Source organism: Lynx canadensis, chromosome D3 (genome assembly GCF_007474595.2).
Source record: "Lynx canadensis isolate LIC74 chromosome D3, mLynCan4.pri.v2, whole genome shotgun sequence".
In the NCBI taxonomy this organism is placed as follows: Eukaryota; Metazoa; Chordata; class Mammalia; order Carnivora; family Felidae; genus Lynx; species Lynx canadensis.
This window is the reverse complement of record NC_044314.2, coordinates 83,172,223-83,195,138: the sequence shown is the minus strand read 5'-3', so window position 1 is coordinate 83,195,138 and position 22,916 is coordinate 83,172,223. Positions and strand designations below refer to the sequence as shown.

The 22,916-nt window shown below is 54.1% G+C and overlaps 1 protein-coding gene across 3 annotated transcripts in view; it reads left to right on the top strand.

The window, feature by feature from the left end:
• Nucleotides 1-22,916, top strand: part of TPCN1 (two pore segment channel 1) — a 62,377-nt gene that overhangs the window by 21,352 nt on the left and 18,109 nt on the right. For 2 of the 3 annotated variants that reach the window (XM_030335692.1, XM_030335691.1), the window contains exons 3-12: nucleotides 9,859-9,986; nucleotides 15,072-15,248; nucleotides 15,630-15,743; nucleotides 16,548-16,678; nucleotides 17,551-17,639; nucleotides 19,401-19,435; nucleotides 19,918-19,976; nucleotides 20,249-20,348; nucleotides 22,262-22,378; nucleotides 22,633-22,757. In XM_030335692.1, coding sequence (XP_030191552.1) covers nucleotides 9,859-9,986; nucleotides 15,072-15,248; nucleotides 15,630-15,743; nucleotides 16,548-16,678; nucleotides 17,551-17,639; nucleotides 19,401-19,435; nucleotides 19,918-19,976; nucleotides 20,249-20,348; nucleotides 22,262-22,378; nucleotides 22,633-22,757 — 1,075 coding nt within the window. Of the gene's footprint in view, nucleotides 1-733; nucleotides 858-9,858; nucleotides 9,987-15,071; nucleotides 15,249-15,629; nucleotides 15,744-16,547; nucleotides 16,679-17,550; nucleotides 17,640-19,400; nucleotides 19,436-19,917; nucleotides 19,977-20,248; nucleotides 20,349-22,261; nucleotides 22,379-22,632; nucleotides 22,758-22,916 lie in introns of those variants that run through there. The other variant, XM_030335690.1, reaches the window with a different exon arrangement.

Sequence of the window (22,916 nt, the reverse complement as noted above, 5' to 3'; positions counted from 1 at the left end):
ATATGGAAACTGTTTCTATTTACCCGGCACCACCAGGATGCTGCCGCACGCTGTGCTCCAGCGAACGGAAACCTTGGATTCCCCGCAGGGTCGTTTCAGAGGCTGCATGCAAAGCAGCCAGCTGTTTTGCAGGGAGCGTCTGGGCCCTGTTACATCAGCGTGGAGGAAGCGTTACCATCTGTGCAAACAGGTCATATCCTCGCTTGTCGGCCTGTCCTCTGTATGGGGAACTTCTCTCCTACTTGGAGTCAGTTTTTTGTTACTGGTGTTTCATATCCTAATGCCTGCCCGTTGGGCCTTTTCTTTCAGCTCCTTCCCCTCCTCCTGCCAGTGATTTTCTGTTCACCTCCCTGGGGCTGATTGCCAAGGTTCAGGGAGGGTAGTTAAGGGTCAGGTGTTGCATAAATCTTCCGTGGCTGAGGTCTGCTGGCCTGAAGAGGCTGCCGCCCGCCCTCCTGGTTTCCGCATGAGAGCTCTCTGCCCAGGGCAGCAGAAGTGTGGGACGAAATGTTTCCCTTCGGGGAACTTTCCCCGGAGGCACAGAATGGGACCTTCTTGGTTTTGCCAAGAATGTTCCTGGCCAGCTTCCTCCGGCCCTTCTAAAAACCTCCTGGGGGCCAACGGAGAAGCTGGCTTGCTGGGAGGGCCTGGGCAGGGTGGAGGCTCCTCCCATCCTCCTGCACCTGCTGCGTGTCTTTCCCCTTCTTCCCTCCCGCTTCCAGCCCAGCCACCTCCCAGGAAAGCAGACATGCAGAGGCGAGGGCCAGCCGCCGCCTTCCTGGAGGAAGTGGTAGAGGGCCAGATTCCCGACAGCCCCGTGGTGAGGTCATCTCGTCTCCACCAGCTGGGCCCTTTCGGTATGCCTTGACCTTGCCTTTCCAGCTCTCCAGGAAGAGCCCACCGTGCTCCGGGTGAGGCCAGTGCCCAAGACTGAGGTCTCACGTGTTGATTCTCGTGAGGTCTCTAATAATCCTCTGTGTGAGAGGCCATCCCGGCCCCCGGGATTGGGCTGGACCTGGGGTGTTGTGGTGAGAGGCCCCCTGACTGCTTTGTTATCCAGGACTCTCCTCGTGCAGAGGGCACTCACGGGAGCACCAGCCACTCACCTGGAGGCGTGGGGGCAGATTCGGCCCGGGGGGGCAGGAGTAGGTGGCCAGGGCAGCTGGCTGCTTGCAGCCACTGGGGCCTGAGGCTCCCCAGGCAGGCGATCCGCGGCAGACCCGGTGGGCGCGATGTGTAGGCTTTAACCAGGACGTGGGAACACGTTATCCCTGGCACTTGGTGCCCCGGTGACCAGTCAGGGCAACTAGGAGTCCCTGCACCACCTCTCAGTTCCCGGTTTCCTAAGGAAGCCCACTGGGGTGTCTGTTCCCCAGCAAGCAGGGCCTTGTGCCCCCAGATACCCCACTGTTGGAACTATAGGCCCACAGTCTGCGTCCCCGGGCTTGGCTGCCTCCTCGACTCTGTCGCTGCTCACCTGCCCCCTGCACCCCTGCCTTCTTCTCCTTTATGGACGATAATTGTCCTGCCGCTCTCGGAAGCTGCTGAGCCTTTGGGCATGCCTTATGCTGCAGCAATAAAGCACTTGGGATTTGGAGCATTTCCATCGCCCCTGTGTGGCCACTTTTCCAACCTAGGAAGTGGGAAGCAGCATTTGGAGGCAGGGAATTAGGACCCACGTGGTGCCCCAGCACCCCGCCCCCGCCCCCCCCCGCCCTCATTTGCTGTGCGGTGCACTGAAAATCCCTCTGGACTTGGCCTCAGGGCCGCCCCCTCTGCGTGAGGGCTGCTTATAAACTGAACAGGAGAAGCCAGAGGCTCCCTGCCTTCCATTTGCGCCCTTTCTGTAATCTCTAATATAATCTCTAAATGTGCTGCCCAGCCCTCGGAGCCAGGTGTGAAGGGGGCTCCGTGAAATCCCCCACGGCTTCCTTGAAAGGCCCTGCAGCCCCGAGGGCCTTTCAGCCCTCCCCGAGTATAAGCGCCACAAACAAGCTGTGGGGCTTCGCCTTTGGGGGCCTAGTAAGCAAGCCAAGTTCTCTGTGTTGCGCAAGCACCAGGTTGAATGGTTAGAACAAAGTCCGCCCTGGAGGGGAGACTTCTTTCTTGGCTCTGCTAGTCCTGTCTTTCCCTTTCTTTCTAAGGTTCTGCCCTGAATTACTCATACAAAACAGTGACTCTCCAGCAAAGTCTTAAAAGAATGATTTTTAGAAAACACGAGAGATCAAGTTGGTGCCCCTTAACACCCTCAGGCACCCCCACTGCCCTCCCGAGGGAGCCTACTCTGTGCATTCCTCCTGGGCCCTGCCCTCCAGCCACTGGCCTGGGACCCTGCTTCCTGGAATCTTCAAGGAAAAGCATCATTTCACTTCACTTCGGATATGTTTGTTGAGCACTCATACATCATGCCCAGCACTGTCCTGGGTTCTGGGGACACCACAAGACAAAAGTCCCTGTCTTCGTGGAGCTGCCATTCCAGGCAGGGAAACGGGCACTAAACAGGCCACCAAGTAAATAAATGCCCTGCCGGGTGGCGATGCAGCCCCAGGAGGAAGCCCAGAGCAGCATGAGGACAGGGGGTGCCAGTGATGTGACTTCCAAAGATGCGAGAAGCCCGGGGAGGACAGGGGGAACAGGAAGTGCAAAGGTCCTTAGGAGCGAGAGGGTGGGTGGGGTGAGAGATCTTGGTCTCGTAGGCCATTTTCCTTCATTTATTTATGTTTTTAAGTTTATTTTTTGAGAGAGAGAAGCGTGAGCAAGGGGCAGAAGGGGAGAGAGAACCCCAAGCAGGCTCCTCACTGTCAGCACAGGGCCCACCTCGGGGTTCGAACTCACAAACCATGAGATCGTGACTTGAGCCAAAATCCAGGGTCAGATGCTTAACTAACTGAGCCACCCATGGCCTCATAGGCCGTTTTAATCCAGGGAAGGACTTCAGCGTTTTCTCAGGAGCTGGCTGCTATGGTCTATTTGGGGCAGAGAAGGGATACCATCTGGTTTAGGTTTTTAAAGGATTATTGTTATACTGAACTATAAAGTTTACTTAAAATACACACACACACACACACACACACACACACACGACTTCTTCGGTGTAGAGACTAGACAGGGGCAGGGTGGGAAGTAGGGAGCCCAGTCAGCAGAAGGGGTTGTGCTTCCCCGGGAAAGAGGTGGTTCGGGCCATGGTAGGGGGTGGCAGGGGGTAAGCTGTGGGACCTTACGGTCCAGGCACAGCCAGTGTCTGGGGGTCATTCAGCAGAATGAATGAAGGGCATATGAGGGGTGAACCTCCTGACTCCCGAGGAGCCTCCTGCCCTGGGATTCGTATGGGTGTGGCTGCTCCGTTCAGCACGTTAGGTCCAGGAAAATATTCTCCTGTCACCCCCTACCAAGACCCTCTGCCTGTCCGTCAGTCACTCCCGGCCCCCCTGGGCATCCTAAGAGCTCCGGCCCACGGGAATGGCGGTCTGTGCGAGGCCCGGCGCTTCTCTTTGATGGGTCTCACAGCCGTGTGCCCAGTGGGCACGGAGCCACCCGCCACATGTCTCTGGTGAAGGATGAGTGACCAGCGTTTGTGTTGAGGAAGGCTCTAGATGAGCCGGGAAGCCCAAGTGCTCGACTTGGCTCTCCCACCCCGTCCCTGGCTCCCCAGTTGCCCACCTCTGAAAGGTGGGCGTTGAATTAAGTGGTCTCTGCCATCCATTCCAGACCTGACAGTCATTCTTTCTGAGATTAGCAACAGAAAGTATCCAAAAATCTGTGCTGGGAAACCCCACAGCAATCCTCCTCAAACTCACTTCCGTTCGTTGCCTTGTCCGTAAAATGGGGACAGTAATGGCAGGTTGTGAGGATGAAGTTAATATGTATGTGAGGTGTTCAGAAGGGCGCCTGGCACAGGGAATCCGCTCTGGACGTGCCTAAGTTTGTTATTTGGGCAGAAGCGGAGTTGCTGAGCCCTGGGCTATGTAGGTCCGTGGGGCTGCGGTTCATCAGGGGAAGGGCAGGAATCTGGGTGCTAAAAGACACTGTGACCCCATCCGTGCAGCCAGGCGGTATTTGTGAAAGGCTGTTGGTAACCAGCCAGGTCCAGGCGGCTGGGCTCTGCCTCATGGGAAGCTCATGAATTTGAGTTGTTTTTAAGGCCACCTGCCCCTATCTGCCTGTCCCCTCGGAGTGTCTATGTACCTGTGAATACATACATGCTGGGAATCGCGAGGGGAGCTAGTCCAAATCGCCACTCGCTGGAGGAACCTCCTTTCTGTTGAAACATCCCCACGTTTGGGGTGAGATGGCTGTGGAACCTCTTGTCGAGGCCCCGTGGTGATGGGGCACTTGCTGCCTCCGGGGCCATCCAGGTACCTCCAGTCCCCGCCCAGGGCCCAGCGCCCAGCACCCCCAGCACCGTCCTCCGCCCCTGGCGACGCCCATCAAACAGACGGGTGGATGAACCACGCAGTTGTTGATTTAAAATAATTTTACTCAAGGGGGCGCTCAGTTGGTTGGGCATCCAACTCGATTTCGACTCAGGTCACGATCTCACAGTTCGTGGGAGTCGAGCCCCGAGTCGGGCTCTACGCTGGCACCCCAGAGCCTGCCTGGGGTTCTCTCTCTCTCTGCCCCTCCCCACTGGCGCGCCAGTGCACGCACGCACGTGCTCTCTCTCTCTCTCTCTCAAAAAACCATTTTTTTTTTTTTTACTAAACTATTTCCAAGTTACAGATCCTATTTGGGATAAAATAAAAGCGATGTACCCAGCTGCAATAGAGCCTAGCATTTATTAACTTACTTTAGCAAATCAAGTGTGACAGTTAAAGACCCCCCTGCCCAGGGTGTCATTGGGCAACCCTGTTTGGCAGAAAGGCCCTCCCTGTGGCCTCCCCTCCCCGGTCTTTGTTCTGCCCTTCGCAGCCCTGTGCCATGTCTCCTGTCACACACCGGCCAGCCCAGTGGGATCTGTGGCTGAGGAGCGCGTGTCTTACCAGCGGTCCCTGTGGATTTCAGAGACCGGAGGGGGGCTGTTTGCAGCATCGAGGGGAAAATGGCAGCCAAGGCAGGATGCTTCGGGATGCCGCAGGGCACCCGCTCCCAGGCAAAACCCGCCGGCGTGGGTGTGAGTGAGGTGCCTGCGCTGGGGGACGCTGTGGCAGTTTCCAAACGCGGACTGGTCACAGCGGTGTGCAGTGTAAGTGTGAGGGCCAAAGGGGAGAGACCGAGGCGGGCCAGGCGCCTTCCCCCACCAGAAATGGGCTAAGGGAGCTCCCGGCTGGGCGGAGGAAGCTGGACCCATCCGCTGAGACCCCCGAGAGAGAGGAAGGGCTGGGGAGGCTCGCACAGGGGGCCTCCGAGGCGGGGATTCTCGCAGATGCCGGAGTCTTGCACCGGCTGGGGGAGTGGCGCTGATGTCCGCTGCCATCTGTGCGAGCTCGTCGCCGCCCACCCCGCGCCGGCCCCGTCACTCGTTTCACCTAGGACTGCCGTGTCGTGGGCACAGGCTCCTGCCGTGGCACGTGAAGGTCGTGGACGACAGGCACGCGAGATCACAGCACCACGCAGCGGCCTGCCCGCGGCTTCTACGTGGGAGGCACGTGAGCGCATCCGGGAAGGCGGTTTGACCTCCTTGCGTCTCCGCCTGGGGCTTAGTTCTTTCAGAAATAGACACTGGGATCAGAGGCGGGGAATGTCGGCATTGGGTAGAAGGACCAGAATGGTCAAGTGCACGCTGCAGCCAGATGTCCTACCTCCTGCTTGTACCTCCATCTGGTGAGGGAACCTGCTGCTGTAGTTTTCATCCTTGAGCGGCTTGGAGGGTACCGATTAGGAGCTAGTCACCTAGCTTGGTATCCCAGCCCTGCCCGCCACCTGCTGCTTGACCTCAGGAAGGTACCGAGCCTTCCTGCACCTTAGTTTCCTCAAGTCTGAAGTAGAACAGTAGTACCTCCTTCGTAGGATGGTTGTGAGAGTTAAACAGCTCAGTTGGCATAAAGTACTCAGACATGCGTCGGTCGGTTATCTATCTCTGGAACCTAGTGCCTTAAGAGCAGATATTCTCTTGAGATCTTCTGTGCAGCAGTCTGCAGCTTGGGCAGGGCCCGATGGAGGGGCTTATGTCTGAGCCACGCAGTGTCACTTTGGGCACTTGTCCGGGGCTCGGGGATCTGGTTTTGAGGTGGCTCATTCACCTGACTGGCAAGGTGGTGCAAGCTGTTGGCTGGGTGGGGGGGTGCTTAGCTGGGCTGGGGACAGGGGGCCTTGCTTCTCCTCCACGGGCCCCTCCACCAGCTGCATGGGCTTCCACACAACGTGGTGTTTGGGTTCCAGGAGCAAGGGTCCCAGTAGAAAAAGGCGGAAGCTTTTTTGTGACCTGGCCTCAGAAGTCACCAGCACTCTGTCCTCCATCGTACACTGGTCAAGGCAGTCACAGAGGCTCACCTGGTTTCAGGGCAGACACAGGGGCGCCGCGCATCTGGGGAAGAGGCAAAGGTTCTGGAAGGGCACGCAGGATGAAAGATTGTTCTGTGGCTATATTTGGAGAATAAAACCTGCCACGGCATAGGTTCTGGCATGCAGTAAGCCTCAACAAATGCGTGCTGTCACTAGTTCAAAACCATTGGCAGCTGTCCTTCCTCCCAGACTCCTGTTTCTCAGAAGGTGGTAGTATAGCCCAGTGGTTAAATGCACCTGCTTTGCAGCCAGGCTACCCCGGGTCAAATCCCGACTCGGCCCCTTAGAGCTGTGTGACCTTGGGTGAGTTGCTTCACCTCCTCAGGCTGTAGAATTTATGATGATGAGATTGGGATTGTGCAGATTACTTCAGCATGGAGCACGGAGCCTGCAATAGTGGTCACTCATTACTTAGATGCCTCATTGGTGCAGTTCCTTCCAGAAAGATTGTCCTATTTACACGTCCTAGCGATGGAGAGGAAGCTGGATCCAGAGTAAGTTTGTGAACTGGAAGTCCCTTGCGCTTCCAGAAGCCTGAAGGTTGGGAGGGGAGAAAGGGAAGTGTCCTGTTAAAGGTTCGTGTACTGTACATGAAGTGGCACACGATCACCTGAAAGTGGATTGCGGTAAATTAAAAATGTGTACTCTAAAGCCTATAGTGACCTCTGAGTGACAAAAGAAAGTCTTGCAGCTAAGCCAACAAAGGAGATAAAACAGAATCATAATAAATGCTCAGTGATCCAAACGGAGGCAGAAAAAGAGAACAAAGAACAGATGGGAGAACTATAAAAATAAATAGCAAAGATGATATATTTAAACCTAACTATATTGATAGTTACATTAAACGTGAGTAACCTAAATTCTCCAATTAAAAGGCAGAGATTTTCAGATGGGGGCGGGGGGTGGTGAAGCAAGACCAAACTGTATGCTGCCTACAAGAAACACAGTTTAGGAGCTCCTGGGTGGCTCAGTCGGTTAAGCTGCCGACTTTGGCTCAGGTCATGATCTCACAGTTCATGGGTTTGGGCCCCACGTCAGGTTCTGCACTGTCAGCAAGAGCCTGCTTCAGATCCTCAGTCTCCCTCTCTCTCTGCCCCTCCCCTGCTCTCCTCCTCTCTCTCTCAAAAATAAATAAGCATTTTTAAAAGTTAAAAAAAAAAAGAAACATGGTTTAAATATAAAGATGCTAAGAGATTAAAAGTAAAAGAGTGGAGAAAGCCACACTAATCACTCATCAAAAGAAATAATCAAAAGCTGGAGTAAGTATATTAATAATAAAGACTTGCGTATATTTAGAGAATATGTGTGCGTATATATAAAAGAACTCTCAAAATTCAAAGATAGGAAAATAACCCAGTGAAGAAACAAGTAAAAAATTTGAAGATACTTCAGTGAAGACGTACATGTGGCCAACAGGCATATGGAAAGACGCTCAATAATATTAGTCCTAATGCAAAGTAAAAGCATTGAGATTAAGACCGTGCAATGCCATCACACAGTTTTTAGAATGGTCAGAAGTAAGAATGACTGAGCGTGTCAGGTGTGGGTGAGGGCGTGGAGAAATCTGGACCCCCCTGCACTGCAGGTGGGAGTGTAAAATGGTACAGTCATTTTGGAAAGCAGGTTGGCAGTTTCTTAAAAAGTTAAACATACGACCTAGCTATTTCACCCCTAGGTGTTTACCCAAAAGAAATGAAAACATGTGTCCCTACGAAGTCCTGCACATGAATGTTCATAGCAACTTCATTTGAAACAGCCCCAAACCGGAAGCAAGCTTAGTGCCCATCAACAGGTGTATGGATAAACCGCGATAGGTCCATACAAGGGAGTACCGCTCGGCAAAAAAAAAAATGGAATGAGCCATCCACACACCATACAACACGGATGAGTTTTGAATAATTACGCTGAGAGAGAGAAGCCAAACAAAAAAAGAATACGTGCTCCATGATTCCATCGGTGTAAAATTCTAAGAGACGCAGATTCATCTAACAGTGACAGAACAGATCAGCGGTTGCCTGGGGGTGATGGGCCGGGGTGGGCACGAAGGGGCGATGGATGTATAGTCTTGATGAAAGTGATGGTTCCACAAGTGTGTGCATGTATCCGAACATGTCAAATTGTGCATTTTTACTGTGTGTCCAATATATCTAAATAAAATGGTTTCTGAAAGTGCGTGGAGAAGAGCTTTGTTGGATCCAGCTGACCTTGGCTGGCAGTGCAAGGTCAGAAAGGACCAGTTATGACCCTGCAGCCCTAGGAACCCTACCAGTTTCCCGCCCTTTCCGATTGGCTTGTGAGTTTTACATACTTGCTTCCTGTCATCTCTGCCTATCTCCTTATCCAAACATATTTCATTCTTTATTTTCCTGTAGGTGGATCGGTTTGAGTGTGAATTGTGGGCAACCGAACTCTTATCCTAGATGATAGTAAATCTCCCCGATTGGTGCCTTTGCTTACCATGTATCAGAAGACACACTTGAGGGTTTTGACAAACCCCATTCAGACAGGCTTAAATATAAAAGGATCTTTATGGGCTCAGATTTTGGAACCGCTAAGAGGTGGATATCAGGCACAGCTTGATCCTAGGGGTGGCAGCTGATGTTATCCTTGTGATTCTTTTGTTCTCTCTCTCGGCTTCCTTTCTCAGGCAGGCTTTCCTCAGCCACCTCCAGCAACAGAGAAAGAGCCCCTCCTTCCTGAGTGGTCCAGGAAAAGATCCCAAGTTCAGCCCTCACTGGCTGGGCCTGGGACAGCCTGTACCAGTCCCTGGCCAGGGAGATGAGGCGCTTTTTATGTCGTCTGCCCGAGAGCCGGGGGTGGAGTCGGCCAGATACAAAGAATGGGTGGAAAGTAGGGAGAGGATGTTCTCCAAAGGCAGGTGGGGATCAGTGTTACTGGAAGCAAAGAGGGCATGGGTGTCAGCGGGGAAAAGCAACAGAGGACCCGGTGCCGGGGAACAAATCCGATTATTTTTATTTTTTAACGAAGTGGAATGTTAACATGCTTCCAAAAGTCAAAAGTGTACAAAAAGATCACTCACGCAAAGGGAGCGACCACTTCTACGCTGTTCCCCACTCCCCTTGTAAGTCACTGATTTCAGTGAGTCCTAATTTATCCTTCCTGTTTTCTTTATTTTGTAAAGAGAGGTATCTGTATGTTTTCTTGTTTCCTCCCTTCTTTACACAAAAGATAGCATACTATATGTGCTCGTTTGCACTTGCCTTTTTCATTTAACAAGAGAATGAAAAACATTTCTAACTAGCCATGCTAATTCTTGCTATTATCACACGGGATCCAGCGTTGACTTGTAGATAATGGGATATACGTGTGAGCGTACGAGCCTTTTCTTCTGGTGAGTGGTGTCTTTATCCTTTTGAGCCTGGGTCGTGAGTGAATCACTGTCTTCTTCCCACGCAGATGGAGGCAGCTATGCCGTCCACGACTCCCGGGCCCCCAGTCTAGGCTCAGGGGGTGAGAGTCCCCCATCGAGCCCCACCGGACACAACTGGGAGATCAACTATCAAGAGGCAGCAATCTACCTCCAGGTGAGCGTCTCCGATCAGGATCTGTTCTCGGTGCCTGTTGGTCGAGCAGGGTACCCGGGCCTCTGCTACGTGCCCAGAAATTCAGTTCTGGCTCCGGTCCCTGTCCCTGCTCCTGTCTCAACTTTCAGTGAGGAGAGCCAACCCGATCGTGCCCAGACAGGGAGGGCAATGTGCGTGGGCTTTCCTGTGACTCCCAGTATTGGCCCTGCCTGTCCCCAAGGTTCCCTGAGTCTGTCCGCTTGGCCTTCCCTGCCTCGCTCCCCATTCTCAGGCACTGACGGTCAGTTCTCGAGGGGGAGTTCTTGAAATAACATAATACTGTAGCAGGGGTTGGTCGGCCTGGTATGGGAACTTAGAGATAGATCTTTATTCCTTTCCTGCCTAATTTGCTGTTGCTTTCACATTTGCTATTTCTTTCTTGGTTCTTGTTTTTTTTTTTTTTTTTTTCCCCTCTTTTTTTCAATAAAAACAATACTTTCTTTATAGAAGTAATACATGCCCACTGCAGTAAGTTTAGGTACAAAGGGGATGTGGCAAAAACATTCACCTGAGTCACTGTCAACATTATTTAGGAATAAGGGGTGCCTGGGTGCCTCGGTCGGTTAAGCGTCCGACTCTGGATTTTGGCCCAGGTCATGATCTCACGTTTTGTGAGTTCGAGCCCTGTGTCGGGCTCTGTGCTGACAGCATGGAGCCTGCTTGGGATTCTCTGTCCTTCTCTCTCTCTGCCCCATTCCACTCATGCTGTCTCTCTCTTTCAAAATAAATAAACTTAAAAAATTTTTATTAAAAAAGAATAATACAGGGGTTTTCTGTGTTTTGTAAAGTAATTTTAAAGTCACGTGATATGTACAGTTGTATAATCTGCTTTTTTTATAGTGTGTGACAGAAGCTTTTTTCTTATGTTTATTAAAATTCCTAGAAACAAATTTTAACGACTTTATATCTGATAAATGGATCCTAATTTATGTAAACTGTCCTGAAAAGGCTGGATATTTTCCCATCTTTTATACTTCCCTTATTATATATTATGCATTTCCCTATTATAAATTATAATCCGAGGACAATCCATGCATCGAGCTATTTCTCTCTCTCTTTCTCTCTTTAAGATCCAGGATTATTTTATTAGGAAAGCCTCTAAGAAGTGGAATTTACCAGATGGAAGGAAGCAACATTTTTAGGGCCCTTGATGTACAGTTATCAAATATTCTCCAAAGGGGAGACTGCCTCTTAACTGCCTGTCTCACCGTCCGTAGCATTAGTCACTATAATCTTGCCATTCTTGTCACCGTAAAGTGTCAGTTTCCTGTGTGCGCTGAGTAAGAGTGTAGATGGGGAAGTGGAATTTTTCTTAAATTCATTTGAATAATAATTTTCCCTAATCTTTTTTCTTTGAAGCAGCTCTCACATTGCAAGTATGCACGTGTGTGTGCGTGTGCGTGTGTGTGTGCGTTTTAAAGATTTCATTAAATTCGGATAGTCATTTCATAGTTGCTCAGCTCCCTTTATGCTTCTCTTGTTTTATGCAGCATCACATAAGTTGTGTTCCTCACCAGATACATTTTGGTTCAGGTGAAAACAATAGAAATGCTTCCGGGACATTTTGGCAAGCTCGGGCGTGCCTGTCGGTGATCTGGAAGGGTGCCGCAGGGTCACTCTGTGCACTGTCACTCTAAGGTTGAATAGACGCTATCTAAGCACAGGATGGATCAAAACACAGTGTTAGGATGGCTTGGGGGACTTGAGAAGTCTGGTAATTCCTTCACTCCTTAAGCAGGTGAGAACGTCAGTAGTGAAAATATCTGCCTTTAAGTGGGCACCTGCTGGTCAGTCTTACAACCCTCCAAGGTGGTCTGATCATCTCCCGTTCACTGACAAGCAAACGACACTCAGAGGGGCTAACGGAGCCCAAGGCCACCCAGCTAATAAGTTACAGAGCGTGGATGTAAACCGCGTCCAGCTCACCTCAAACAGTGCTTCTCTTCTATACATTGTTGCTTTATTTCTTTACCCGGCCACGTGTATCCACTTGAAAACGGGCTCCCGTTGTGGAAAAAGAGGCCACAGAACTGCAAGTATAGTATGATAATTTTTACATAACGTTTATGCATCCAGACGCGCGCGCGCGCGCACACACACACACACACACACACACACACACACGGGTTCATATACGTATCTAGCAGCATACACCTGTGTGCTCACGCACATGTGCGTAGATCCCCATTCCCATCTAGAAAGTTGTTCATCCAACTCGTAAAGGTGATTATCTTTGGCTGACGGAATTTTTACTGCCTTGTAATCCCGTGTATTATTTGAATTATGTTTACCAACAACGCATCATTTTTTTTTTTTTTTTAATAAAAATCCAAGCAGAACTCAGACGCCTCTGAACGGTAGTTCATGGCTGTTTCACGTGGGGTGGGTTTAGCTGTTGTCAGATGGTCTTTTTTTCCTGCTTTGCTGCTGAGCTGCGGCATGGCCCCTGAACCAGGCTGTGGGTACGCTCGGATAGTTGGCCCCTTGCTCCTCTGAAGATACCTGGGGCCTGTGGTTTCCTCTCTTCCCAAATTTTACCTGTTAACTCACCCTCGGGAGCCGGGTGCTCTGTGGTCCTGGCACCTCGCAGTGAGGAAATAAGGCCAGTGTTCTCCTTGGGGTTTGGGTCAGAATCCAGTGATGTGAGTAGTATTTTCCTCCATCCTTGTTGGTGGAGACCTCATCTGCTCTCCTGGCAATTCCAAGTCCTGGAGGTAAAGCCTGAGCACCCCCCCCACCCCCCCTTGTTGGTGGTTCCCTCTAGCCAGACCTGGCTACTTATTGGAAGATGTTACCCAAGAATTGCATTTTTTAGTAATTCGAACCAGAAGCTTCCCGGGCCACCCGGTGTGGCCCCCCCCCCCCCCCCGCTCCCCGGCCATGGCGGTGGTGGTAAAAACCACAGCCCTGCACAGATCACTGGGCTACGAGTGAGGCTTGCCGGCTTGCCCTCTGTCTGCCTGCTGGGATGTTTGTTCCCTTTGTCTGGCCTGCCCCTGTTGAGTCTGTGGTTTGTCTTTATTTTTTGGTATTGAAGCTAGTGATGTCTCTGGCTTCAGGGAAGTGACTCGTTCAAAGCCACCCTGCAAACCACAGCCGAGGTCAGAGCTTCCCGCCTCCCAGCTACTGGGAAGTCCCAGGACGGGCTGGGGTCTGGAGAGGTGATCTCTTACAGGCGTGGATCATCCTCCCAAACATCCATTAAACACCTCCTGCGTGTGCCAGGCATCGTGCTGGGTGAGCACTGGACCGCATCCCCGGCCTTTCCTGCTGTCCTGACACAGGCTTGGTGAGCTGAAGCGGCCTCGGGGTGGCACGGAAGCCCACCAGGCCAGAGTGCTTTCCGTGCTTTCCACGCACAGCGTGCCCCTCCGGGCCCAGAGCCGCTCTTCCTCCAGCCTGGCTGCCTCTTCCGCAGGAATCACTGTGGTGTGTTAGTTTCACCTCCCCGGACTAAGGGTTGTGAGGACGGAGAGGGTGGTCTCGTCCCAGAGGAGCCGAATAGTTGGAATAGTTGAAGGTCTGACCTCATTCCAAGACAGCTGGAGAGCTTCCAGAAGGGCTGTGGGTCAGGGGGCCTGGGTGTCCCTTTCTGCTCCACGACTTTCCCCTCCAGGAAGTGAAGAGTCCTTCCAGTGGGAAGAGTCTATGCTGAGTGTTCGTTCTGGAAGTGAAAGAGGCAGGTGCCCTCAACTCAGCACTCCTGATGTTTGGGGCTGGGTAACTCTTCGGCACGGGGGCCTCTCCTGTGCATCTTAGGATGTTTAGTGGCATCCTTGGAATTTGCACGCTGGTTGCCAGCAGCACCCCCAGGTGTGATGAACAAACGTCTCCAGGCCGGGATGGGGTGGAGGAAGCAGGGGGCGGGGCAGCGTTGCCCCTAGTTCAGAAGCACTAAAGACGACGCGTGTGGAACATTACCGGCTTTGGCTGCTGGATGGGGTGCTGATGGGGGAGAGCTGATGGGGTGGGGTGACCCTTATCGCTGTGCCCACCAATTACAGGGGGGCAGCGAAGACTCCTCCCCGCAGCCACCAGAAGGCTGACCCTAACAGGGAGGGTCAGCACTGGCCCTAGGGTGTCATCTGCTTGTCACAAGTGGACCGTTCCCAGGGCCCTGCCATCAGCAGGAGGCTCATCACAATCTGGTGATTGTGAGGCTCTGTGAGCTCAGGGGCCACTGAAGCTTCTGTGCCGCGATTTTCTCATCTGTCAAATGGGACAATGAAAGCCCCTGCCAGAGAGGGATGTGGTCAGGAGTAAAGGAGTGTCCAGGGCTCAGGTAAGGGGCTGAGCCTGGTGCCTGGCCGGGTGGGCACCTTGGTCAAGGTCAGCCCCCGTCCCATTACTGTCGGAGCTCAGGAGTGAGGGCAAGGCCTGTCATTGTGGAGGAGTTAGGAAATGAGATGAGTCAAGAAGTGAAAGAGGCAGGTGCTCTCAACTCAGCACTATACTTACTATATGTATATATATATAGGTAGTCTCAGGCTCCTTTTTTTTCTCAATGTTAGTATCATTTATAATCATAATAACAGGTAATATCAACAGGGAGCCTATTGTATGCCAGACATCCTAAGTGCCCTACAGGAGCCCTGTGAGTAAGGACGCGTGTTATAGCCCACTGGTAGTTGAAGAAGGGGAAGAAACATTCTCCGCATCGTCCAGGGAGGAGCAGGGAAGCCAGGACTCAGCTGTATTTGCTTGCCCCCCCCCCCCCGCCCCGGCCCTTTACAACCCACGGGCGCTTCTGAGAGCCGGAATTTGGCCACTAAGGGGCTCACACGTGCTGCCTCTGTTCTCGTTCTCTCGGGGACTCTTTATTCTTTGATTCTTCCAGGCGGTCCTGAGGAAGAAGCCGGTCTCTTGAGGGACCCGACCGGGGTGCAGTTTGGTGAAGACAATACTTTTGGTCTCCCATCGGCTTCCATCCCGGGCTCGACACTTCGCTCGTTCGCCAAGGGCCCTCCTTCTCCCCCAGCCCCTGGCACCTCTTTGGTGCTGTGTCTCCTCGAGGCCCGTTTGCCCACACTGCTCTCGTTCCTTCAGGAAGGCGAGAATAATGACAAGTTCTTCACCCACCCCAAGAACGCCAAAGCGCTGGCGGCCTACCTCTTCGCACACAACCACCTTTTCTACCTGATGGAGCTGTCCACGGCCCTGCTCCTGCTGCTGCTCTCCCTGTGTGAGGCCCCCGCCGTCCCCGCGCTCCGGCTCGGCATTTACGTGAGTGTCCGCTTGGCCAGCCCGGAAGGGAACAGAGCAGATGCCCCCGGTGGATTTAGAACAGAGAGGCCCGGGTGTGTGCGGCGGGTATCATAGAGGCCTCGGGAGCAGCGTTGGATTGCCAGTCTTGCATGGGATCCCCGCTGGAGTGAATGCTCTCTGTGGTTGGGCTTACTGGTACCTTCCAGGGTGGGGTGGGGGGGGGCGCCATCTGACTGGCTCATGGAGGGCTGTGGGCCACACCTTGGTTCCAGGGGAGCAGTGCACCTGGCTGCGGTCCCGCCCACCGTCCGCAACCTCAGGGGAAAAGGTGGCCGGGTGTGACCGCCGGGAGGCCAGGGGGCTGGTGGGGCTACACCTCCTCTTGCCCTCTGGTTGCAGGTCCACGCGACCCTGGAGCTGTTCGCCCTGATGGTGGTTGTCTTTGAGCTCTGCATGAAGTTGCGGTGGCTGGGCCTCCACACCTTCATCCGACACAGACGGACCATGGTCAAGGTGATGTGTCCGTGTCCGAACGGCGTTTTCTCCCACGTCAGCTTCCGGCCTGTATCTTCAGTTCAATTCCAAATCCCCCGTGGGCCGAGCCCTGCACTCGGCACTGCAGCCCTGGGGCCCTGTCCTTGCCAAGCCTTGCAGAGCCTCGCCCCGGATGTCGGGGTGATGCTGACGGGAGCCACTGTGATTTGGCACCTAGCGTGTGCCCGGCATTGGCGCAACAGCCTTTGCGGGAGATGTGTTACTCTTCCTAGTTTATACCCTGCCGGCCAGACGAGAATGGGACCTAAATCCCAAAGGCTTGGGGTTCAAACCCGGGTCTGTCTGGCCCCCAAGCCCACGCGGATCAGTAACCAGTAACCTACACCTCTCTTCCGGGCAGCGAGTAGGCATGAGTCAGAGTGCGCTTTGCCATGTAAAAAGCATGCACGCTTGTCCAGGAGAACGTGCCCAAGGAATGGCACATCAGGATGCCCTGCAGACGTCAGGGGCCTTCCCGGTGGGAATGGGGAGGGTTGAAGGCAGAGGGTGGGCAGATGTGGCCAGGCAGAGTGGCCGATGAGCTGCTGGGAGCAGGGCTTCATTCCCCCCGGGGCCATACATCTGTGCCAGCAGCCAGAGGGCTTGTGTCCAGGGGCTGCTCGATGTCGGGGGGCTGGGGGGGGTGGCGCTGAGAGAGAGCTGGAGAGAAGGGAAGGGCCTCTCGAGGCCAGAGTGGGCAGGATCTTGCCAGCCCTCTGTTCGTGGTGTGCAGGTGGGGGCTGGGGAAGGAGCTGATGGAGCTCTGTGCCCGTCCACCCCCAGACCTCCGTGCTGGTGGTGCAGTTCATCGAGGCCATCGTGGTGCTGGTACGGCAGACATCCCACGTGCGTGTGACCCGGGCTCTGCGCTGCATTTTCCTCGTGGACTGTCGGTACTGCGGCGGCGTCCGGCGGTAAGGCCCGGGGGACGAGACGGTCGCTATCCTGGCCTGGCCCGGACCTCTGGGCCTGTGGAGTAGGACCCAGCGAGTCAAGTAGTGATGGGATCAGTTCTGCACGCTGGGAGAACACACGCCCGCTCACTTCCTTCGAAGTGGACCCGCACGGGGCAGAAGGCGGTCCTCCACTCGGGTTTCGGTTTCCTGGCTCCGGGTCCGGGGCTCTTTCCCGTCTTATTTGCAGCCTCCTGGGGCTGGCTCCTCTCTCGGACGCATTATTTTCCCAAACACAGAGGCAGTGACCTCTCAAAGCAGGCAACTGCACAAAGTCTGAGTGACTCAGCAGGCTGACCCCCTCCCCGAGCCCGGGGGCTGGACTCCAACCTGCCCACTAGCCTGGAGTTGAGCTTAGTGCTGCAGACTCCATCTGGAAAGTCTCTTGGCTGGGATGCTGAGAGAGAGCAGGCTGGGCAGTTCATTCTTCGGGCCCGTGCTTGTTTCCAAAGCTGGAAACGAGTGTCCCAGGACTAGGTGGCCCTGAAATGTCTTTGCGCGTCCTGCTCCTGGAAGCTCGGTGCCCAAGGCCATGCGCTTGGCCTTCTGCTGTTCCCCCGCTACTCACCAGGGCCCTTGCCTGCTTGGGCTCCGCAAGCAGGAGGAAGGGGCTGTGTGTGGCGTACCTGGCCCGGTTTTTCCCCGTCGCCCCCGGGCGGAAGTTCCCTGGGAAAACGCCGAGCGTGACGTCACAAACCAGGGTGCCGCGGGCCTTAGTGTGGTGTGAGTCGGGAGCCCCGGCCCCCGCCTCGCCCGTGGAGTCCCAAACAGCCCCCCACTTGGGCCCCACGCCCCCTCCCCGCCTCACCCCTCCGGCCCTGCTGTCTCCCCAGCAACCTGCGACAGATCTTCCAATCTCTGCCGCCCTTCATGGACATTCTCCTGTTGCTGCTCCTCTTCATGCTTATCTTCGCCATCCTTGGTGAGTTCCCCGCGCCCCGGGGCCCTGACGCCCCCCCCCCCCCCGCCCCCAGATCAAATTCGTGGTTGAAGATGAACTCACTCTGACAGTCGGAGAAGTGCAGGAAGCTTTTACACGTGTGCAACACGCACGGCCTTCGGCTTAGGAAATGAAGTCTTAGGAGTAAAATGCAAAGCCCCTCTGTATCTTTTCATGACCCCCGGTCCCTTCCCCTCAGAGGTACCCCCCCGACCTAAGCCTACCACTGCCACGCGTATCTTTCTAGCTATACTTTATATTTCCTGAAACAGCAAGTAAGTGGTATTGCTGTGCATATCAAAACATGTTATGGGGCGCCTGGACGGCTCAGCCGGTTGGGCAGCCGACTTCGGCGCAGGTCGTGATCTCGCGGTCCGTGAGTTTGAGCCCCGCGTCGGGCTCTGGGCCGACCGCTCGGGGCCTGGAGCCCACTTCCGATTCTGTGTCTCCCTCTCTATGTGCCCCTCCCCGACTCCCCCTCTCCCCCCCACCCCCCCCCCACCCGCCGTCTCTCAAAATGAATGAACATTAAAAAAAATTTTAAACAAATAAACATTTTATAGAAATGGTTACATGATGTGTGCGGGGTGGGGGGGGCCCTCCTGCAAGTTGTTCTTTGGCGGTTTCTTCCGTTGTTGGGCGTTTTCACCATTACACGTCACACTGTAGTGAACGCTCACACATCGGCCACTGGCTCCCTTTTTGCCTCCGACCCTCCACCCGACCACCCCACTCTCTGTAGAACTTCCTTTGTGCTCCAAGGGGGCTAATTACCTTGAGGGCAGAACTTTTTCCCTTTTCCCACTCGGGATTTCAAGGACTCAGGGCAATAGCCCATTCCAGGAGGGAGGAAACCGAGGGTGTTCGCACCCCAGGACCCTGGGCTATATCAAGGGAATCTCTTTGGAATTGTCACTTGGAGTTGTCCAGCCTGTGGATGAGTTTCATTTGGTCTGAAAATGTTGAGCCGACATTTGAAAATTAGATTTATTACATGAAAATACAGATTTCTAGCCTTGAAAAAAATGGGTTTTTTAATTTAAAAAACGGAGGTGTAAGTGACATACAACATCGTATTTGTTGTAGGCGCACAACAGAACGACTTAATATTTGTGTCTATTGTGAAAGGACCACCACAGTAAATCTAGTTACCGCCTGTCACCACACACAGTTGCAAATTTTTTTTCTCTTCCGATGAGAACTTTCAAGACCTCCCTGAGCAACTTTCAAATATACAACAGAGTGTTAACTACTCAGCATGCTGGACGTCCAGTCTTTTTTTTTTTTAAGGTTATTTATTTATTAAAAAAAATTTTTTTTAATGTTTATTTATCTTGAGGGAGAGAGAGACAGAGTGCAAGCAGGGGAGGGGCAGAGAGAGGGAGACACAGAATCCAGAGCAGGCCCCAGGCTCCGAGCTGTCAGCCCAGAGCCCGACGCGGGGCTCAAACTCACAAGCCGTGAGATCGTGACCTGAGCCAAAGTCAGACGCTCAACCGACTGAGCCACCCAGGCGCCCCCATCCAGCCTCTTTAAACAGCAGACTTGATTCTTGGGCCACGTATCACACCTGCTCCTTTGGACAGAGCGCGTGTTCTCCAGAGTGCTGCTGTCCCCACCACTCCCTGATGCTTTCCCTCTGCCCCCAGCACTCGTTTACATTTATTTGTGCAGTCCTTTGATGTCTGGTTTGGGACCTCTGCTCTAACCCTTTTTATCTGTGTGTTTTCTGCCCCCGTGTAGGTTTCTACTTGTTCTCCTCTAATCCTTCGGACCCCGTAAGTAGTCACCATGTTTATCCTGTTTCTTCTTCTATTTGGGGCCTATCCCCGCAGACCAGGGGGCCGGCCTGACGCCCCGGCCACATGAGGAAGGTTTCTCAGCACGGCTTACGGCTCCTTGAGGGACGACACTTGAGCTGGTCCCTTCCTTAAGCACTGAAAGGGAATCCCCTTTCCTTGCCTTGAGAGGCAGGCTTCCAGGATCAGATCTGGAACAGATTTGGTGAAGGGACAGTGGAGGGGCGCCAGACGGATGGCGCAGACATGTGATTCTCTAGGAAAACAGTCCCACCGGTTGTCTGCTTCTGCCAGAAGCGCAGAGTTCGAGAAGGCTGGAGGCGGCTGGACTCCGCATTCGCTCACCCCCCCTGCCATCCGTTAGGACTCCTTGGGAGGAGGGAGAGTGGATGGCGAGGGGAGGGGAAGGGAAGGGCGGGCACTCCAGGTGGCCCATCACAGCCTGCCTTCTTTCCTTCCAGTACTTCAGCACCCTGGAGAACAGCATCGTCAGTCTCTTTGTCCTTCTGACCACAGCCAAGTGAGTCTGGCTCTGCGTTGGCTTGGGCCCTCTGCTGGTGCCCCAGGGTCTTCTCTTTTCAGCAAGAATATCCCACACCTGAGGGCAGACAGGTGCTCGGGACACTGTGAGGGATGGGGGTGGCCCAAGGAGCTCAAAGCTCGTGGACGTGGACGAGAGGAGGGGCAGGTGGGGGTGGGGCTGGCAAGGCAGAAAGGAGAGATGTCCTCCGTGAGGATGGAGAAAGGGAGAAGGCAGCCGCGGGGCCCTGCGGTGATGCTCTGCAAATCCAGTTTCCCAGATGTGATGATGCCCTCCTACTCCCGGAACCCCTGGTCCTGTGTCTTCTTCATCGTCTACCTCTCCATCGAGCTGTACTTCATCATGAACCTGGTGAGTGAGCGTGCGTGGTGCCACCGGAGCAGCCGTTCCAGCCGGCACAGCGCCGGGCACCGTGGGAATGGAGAAATCCGGCCCGCTGTCGGCCTCCGTCCGGGATGGGGTCCCAGGCTGTGGTCAAGCGTGGTGTGGTGGCAGATGCCCTGGCGGGACTTGAGTTCAGCTGGTTCCCGGTGGGTACCCCTGGGATGATACTGCCGCGGCTCTTAGCCCTGGAGCTAGCCCGTTAGGTCAGGGTGCCCTGGGGCCGTTCGTTCTCCAGCAAATGTGTGTCACAACAACTCTAAAAGCTGGCACCAACGAAGCCTTTGCCAGGCACCGGGCAGAGTGCTCCGTACGTGAGGATTAAATGATTTTCCACAAAAATTCTGGAGGTTCTGTTATGATCCTCAGCTTGTAACTGAGGAAACTGAGGGCCAGACTGACAAAGCAACTTGCTCACAGCTGCACAGCTCGGGGTGGCCAGGTGAGCTGGTCTGATCCCAGAGATCTGCCCTTAACCGCTCCCTCTTAACTGCACCCACGTGTCTGTTTCCACCCCATTGATCGGGAACCGTTAGCAAAGCAATCCAGGACGCATTCTGCTAAGGAGAACGTCAAGTCCCCGCGCACCCTGGGAACTTTGGAGGTGTTTGCGGAGGCCCAGCTGGCCACCAGAAAGCCTCTTCCCATCAGCAGATGGCCCCTAGGATGAGGCCATTAGGTCCGTGTCGAGACCACACGTCAATGCCAGACTGTCGGCAGAGGCTTTTATCAAAGCTTGTGTTTCTTTGTATACTTCTGAAGAGCATTCCTCCGCCGGCCCAGGGTAGAAATGGAGAGCGCCTCCCCTGGGGCAGACTTAGGAAGTCTCCTAAAAACTTGAAACCCTATCTATCTTTGTATGTGGTATAGTTCTTATATCCTGTTGTCGGTTTAGAATCATAAAAAGATATTCTGTGTAACTGACTCGTTTTCATTTGTAATATATTTCGAGCTGTGAGAATCTAGGGCACAGGTCAGCAAACTGCAGCCTGCTGGCCAAAGCCAGCCCACCACCGATTTCTATAAATAAAGTTTTATTGGCACACAGCCACGTCCATTTGTTTGCGCATCATCTGCGGCTGATTTCATGCCACGGCTACAGGGTTGAGTACTTTCAACAGACACCATCTGGCTTTCAGAGCCTAGAACATTTGCTATATGTCCCTCTCCAGGAAAAGTTTGCTGCCCCTCCCTCGATCTAAAGGAGGAAAAAATGGGGGACCAATTTGAAGGGATGGAAAAGACCAGGGAGTGTCCCTCAAGATATTTTCGAGAGAAAAAGAAAGCGTTTCCAAAAAAGCTTTCTTTCAGATCTGATCCCGCCCTCCCGACACAGACTGTGTCGTAAACATTCCAGCCCTGGAATTGGGCAGCCCGGCACTGTTGTGCCCTGGAGGGCAGGCCACCTCACTGGCTGGATTTCTGGGGCTGTGCACGAAGCTGTGACTCACCGGGACTGGGAGGGAGCAAGGGGGCGAGGGAGGACCGTCCTGTGCCGTGATGCTCCTTCTTGCTCCGAGGTTGGGGCGGACCATGGGGCGGCCATCAGGCTGGGTATAGAATCCAGGGCGCTTCTCTAGCTGTTTTCCCTTAGAACACTGCCCAGCCAGGCGTGGGCTTAGGTGGAGAGAGGCGACCAGGGGAAATACAATGACGTCTTCACGCATCCCAAGAGAGGAGACTTACAAGTGGCCGCGGGTGGCTTCCTCTGCAGACGCCTGGAGACTAACTTCCCGTATCCCCGAGGGGCAGGTGGGAGGGTCCTCTCAAGCCCCCCTTCTGGGGTGGCTGGGAGAGCACCCTCTGGAGGCAGAGGACGAACTCCCCGACTCCTTCAGGCCCCGCCACGCAGGGGAGCCAGGTCCTGTGTTCTTCCCTCACAGCTTCTGGCCGTGGTGTTCGACACCTTCAATGACATTGAGAAACGCAAGTTCAAGTCTCTGCTGCTGCATAAGCGAACCGCCATCCAGCATGCCTACCGCCTGCTCATCAGCCAACGGGTACGGAGGAGTGGGGGTGGGGCCGGGGAGGGGACCAGTCCCTGTTCTCTCTCGCTGGCCCAGAGTAGCACCTAAGCACGGCCGGGCTGGCAGCTTTAGAAACCAAGAGTTCTGCCCCTGGGAAAACACGAAAAAGCCAGATGCCCTGGGATCCCTCGTTGTCCTGGGCGTCCGGAGTGGCTGACCCCAAAGGAAGGGCAGTCTGGGCTCTGTATTTCCCCGTGTTCGCATGGCCCTCTGTCCTCTCCCTGCAGAGGCCCGCCGGCATCTCCTACAGGCAATTTGAAGGCCTGATGCGCTTCTACAGGCCCCGGATGAGTGCCAGGGAGCGCTATCTGACTTTCAAGGCCCTGAATCAGAGCAACACATCTCTGCTCAGGTAAGAGTGGACGCCAGGTGGGGCGGGGTGTCTGGACAAGGTGTTCACACGAGGGAGCTGGGGCGGGCAAGGGCCCCAGGAGGTGGGTGGGCAAAGAAGCTTCTTAGAGACTAGTTTTCTCCACAGAGATTCTTACACACGTAGATGGCATCGTTCATC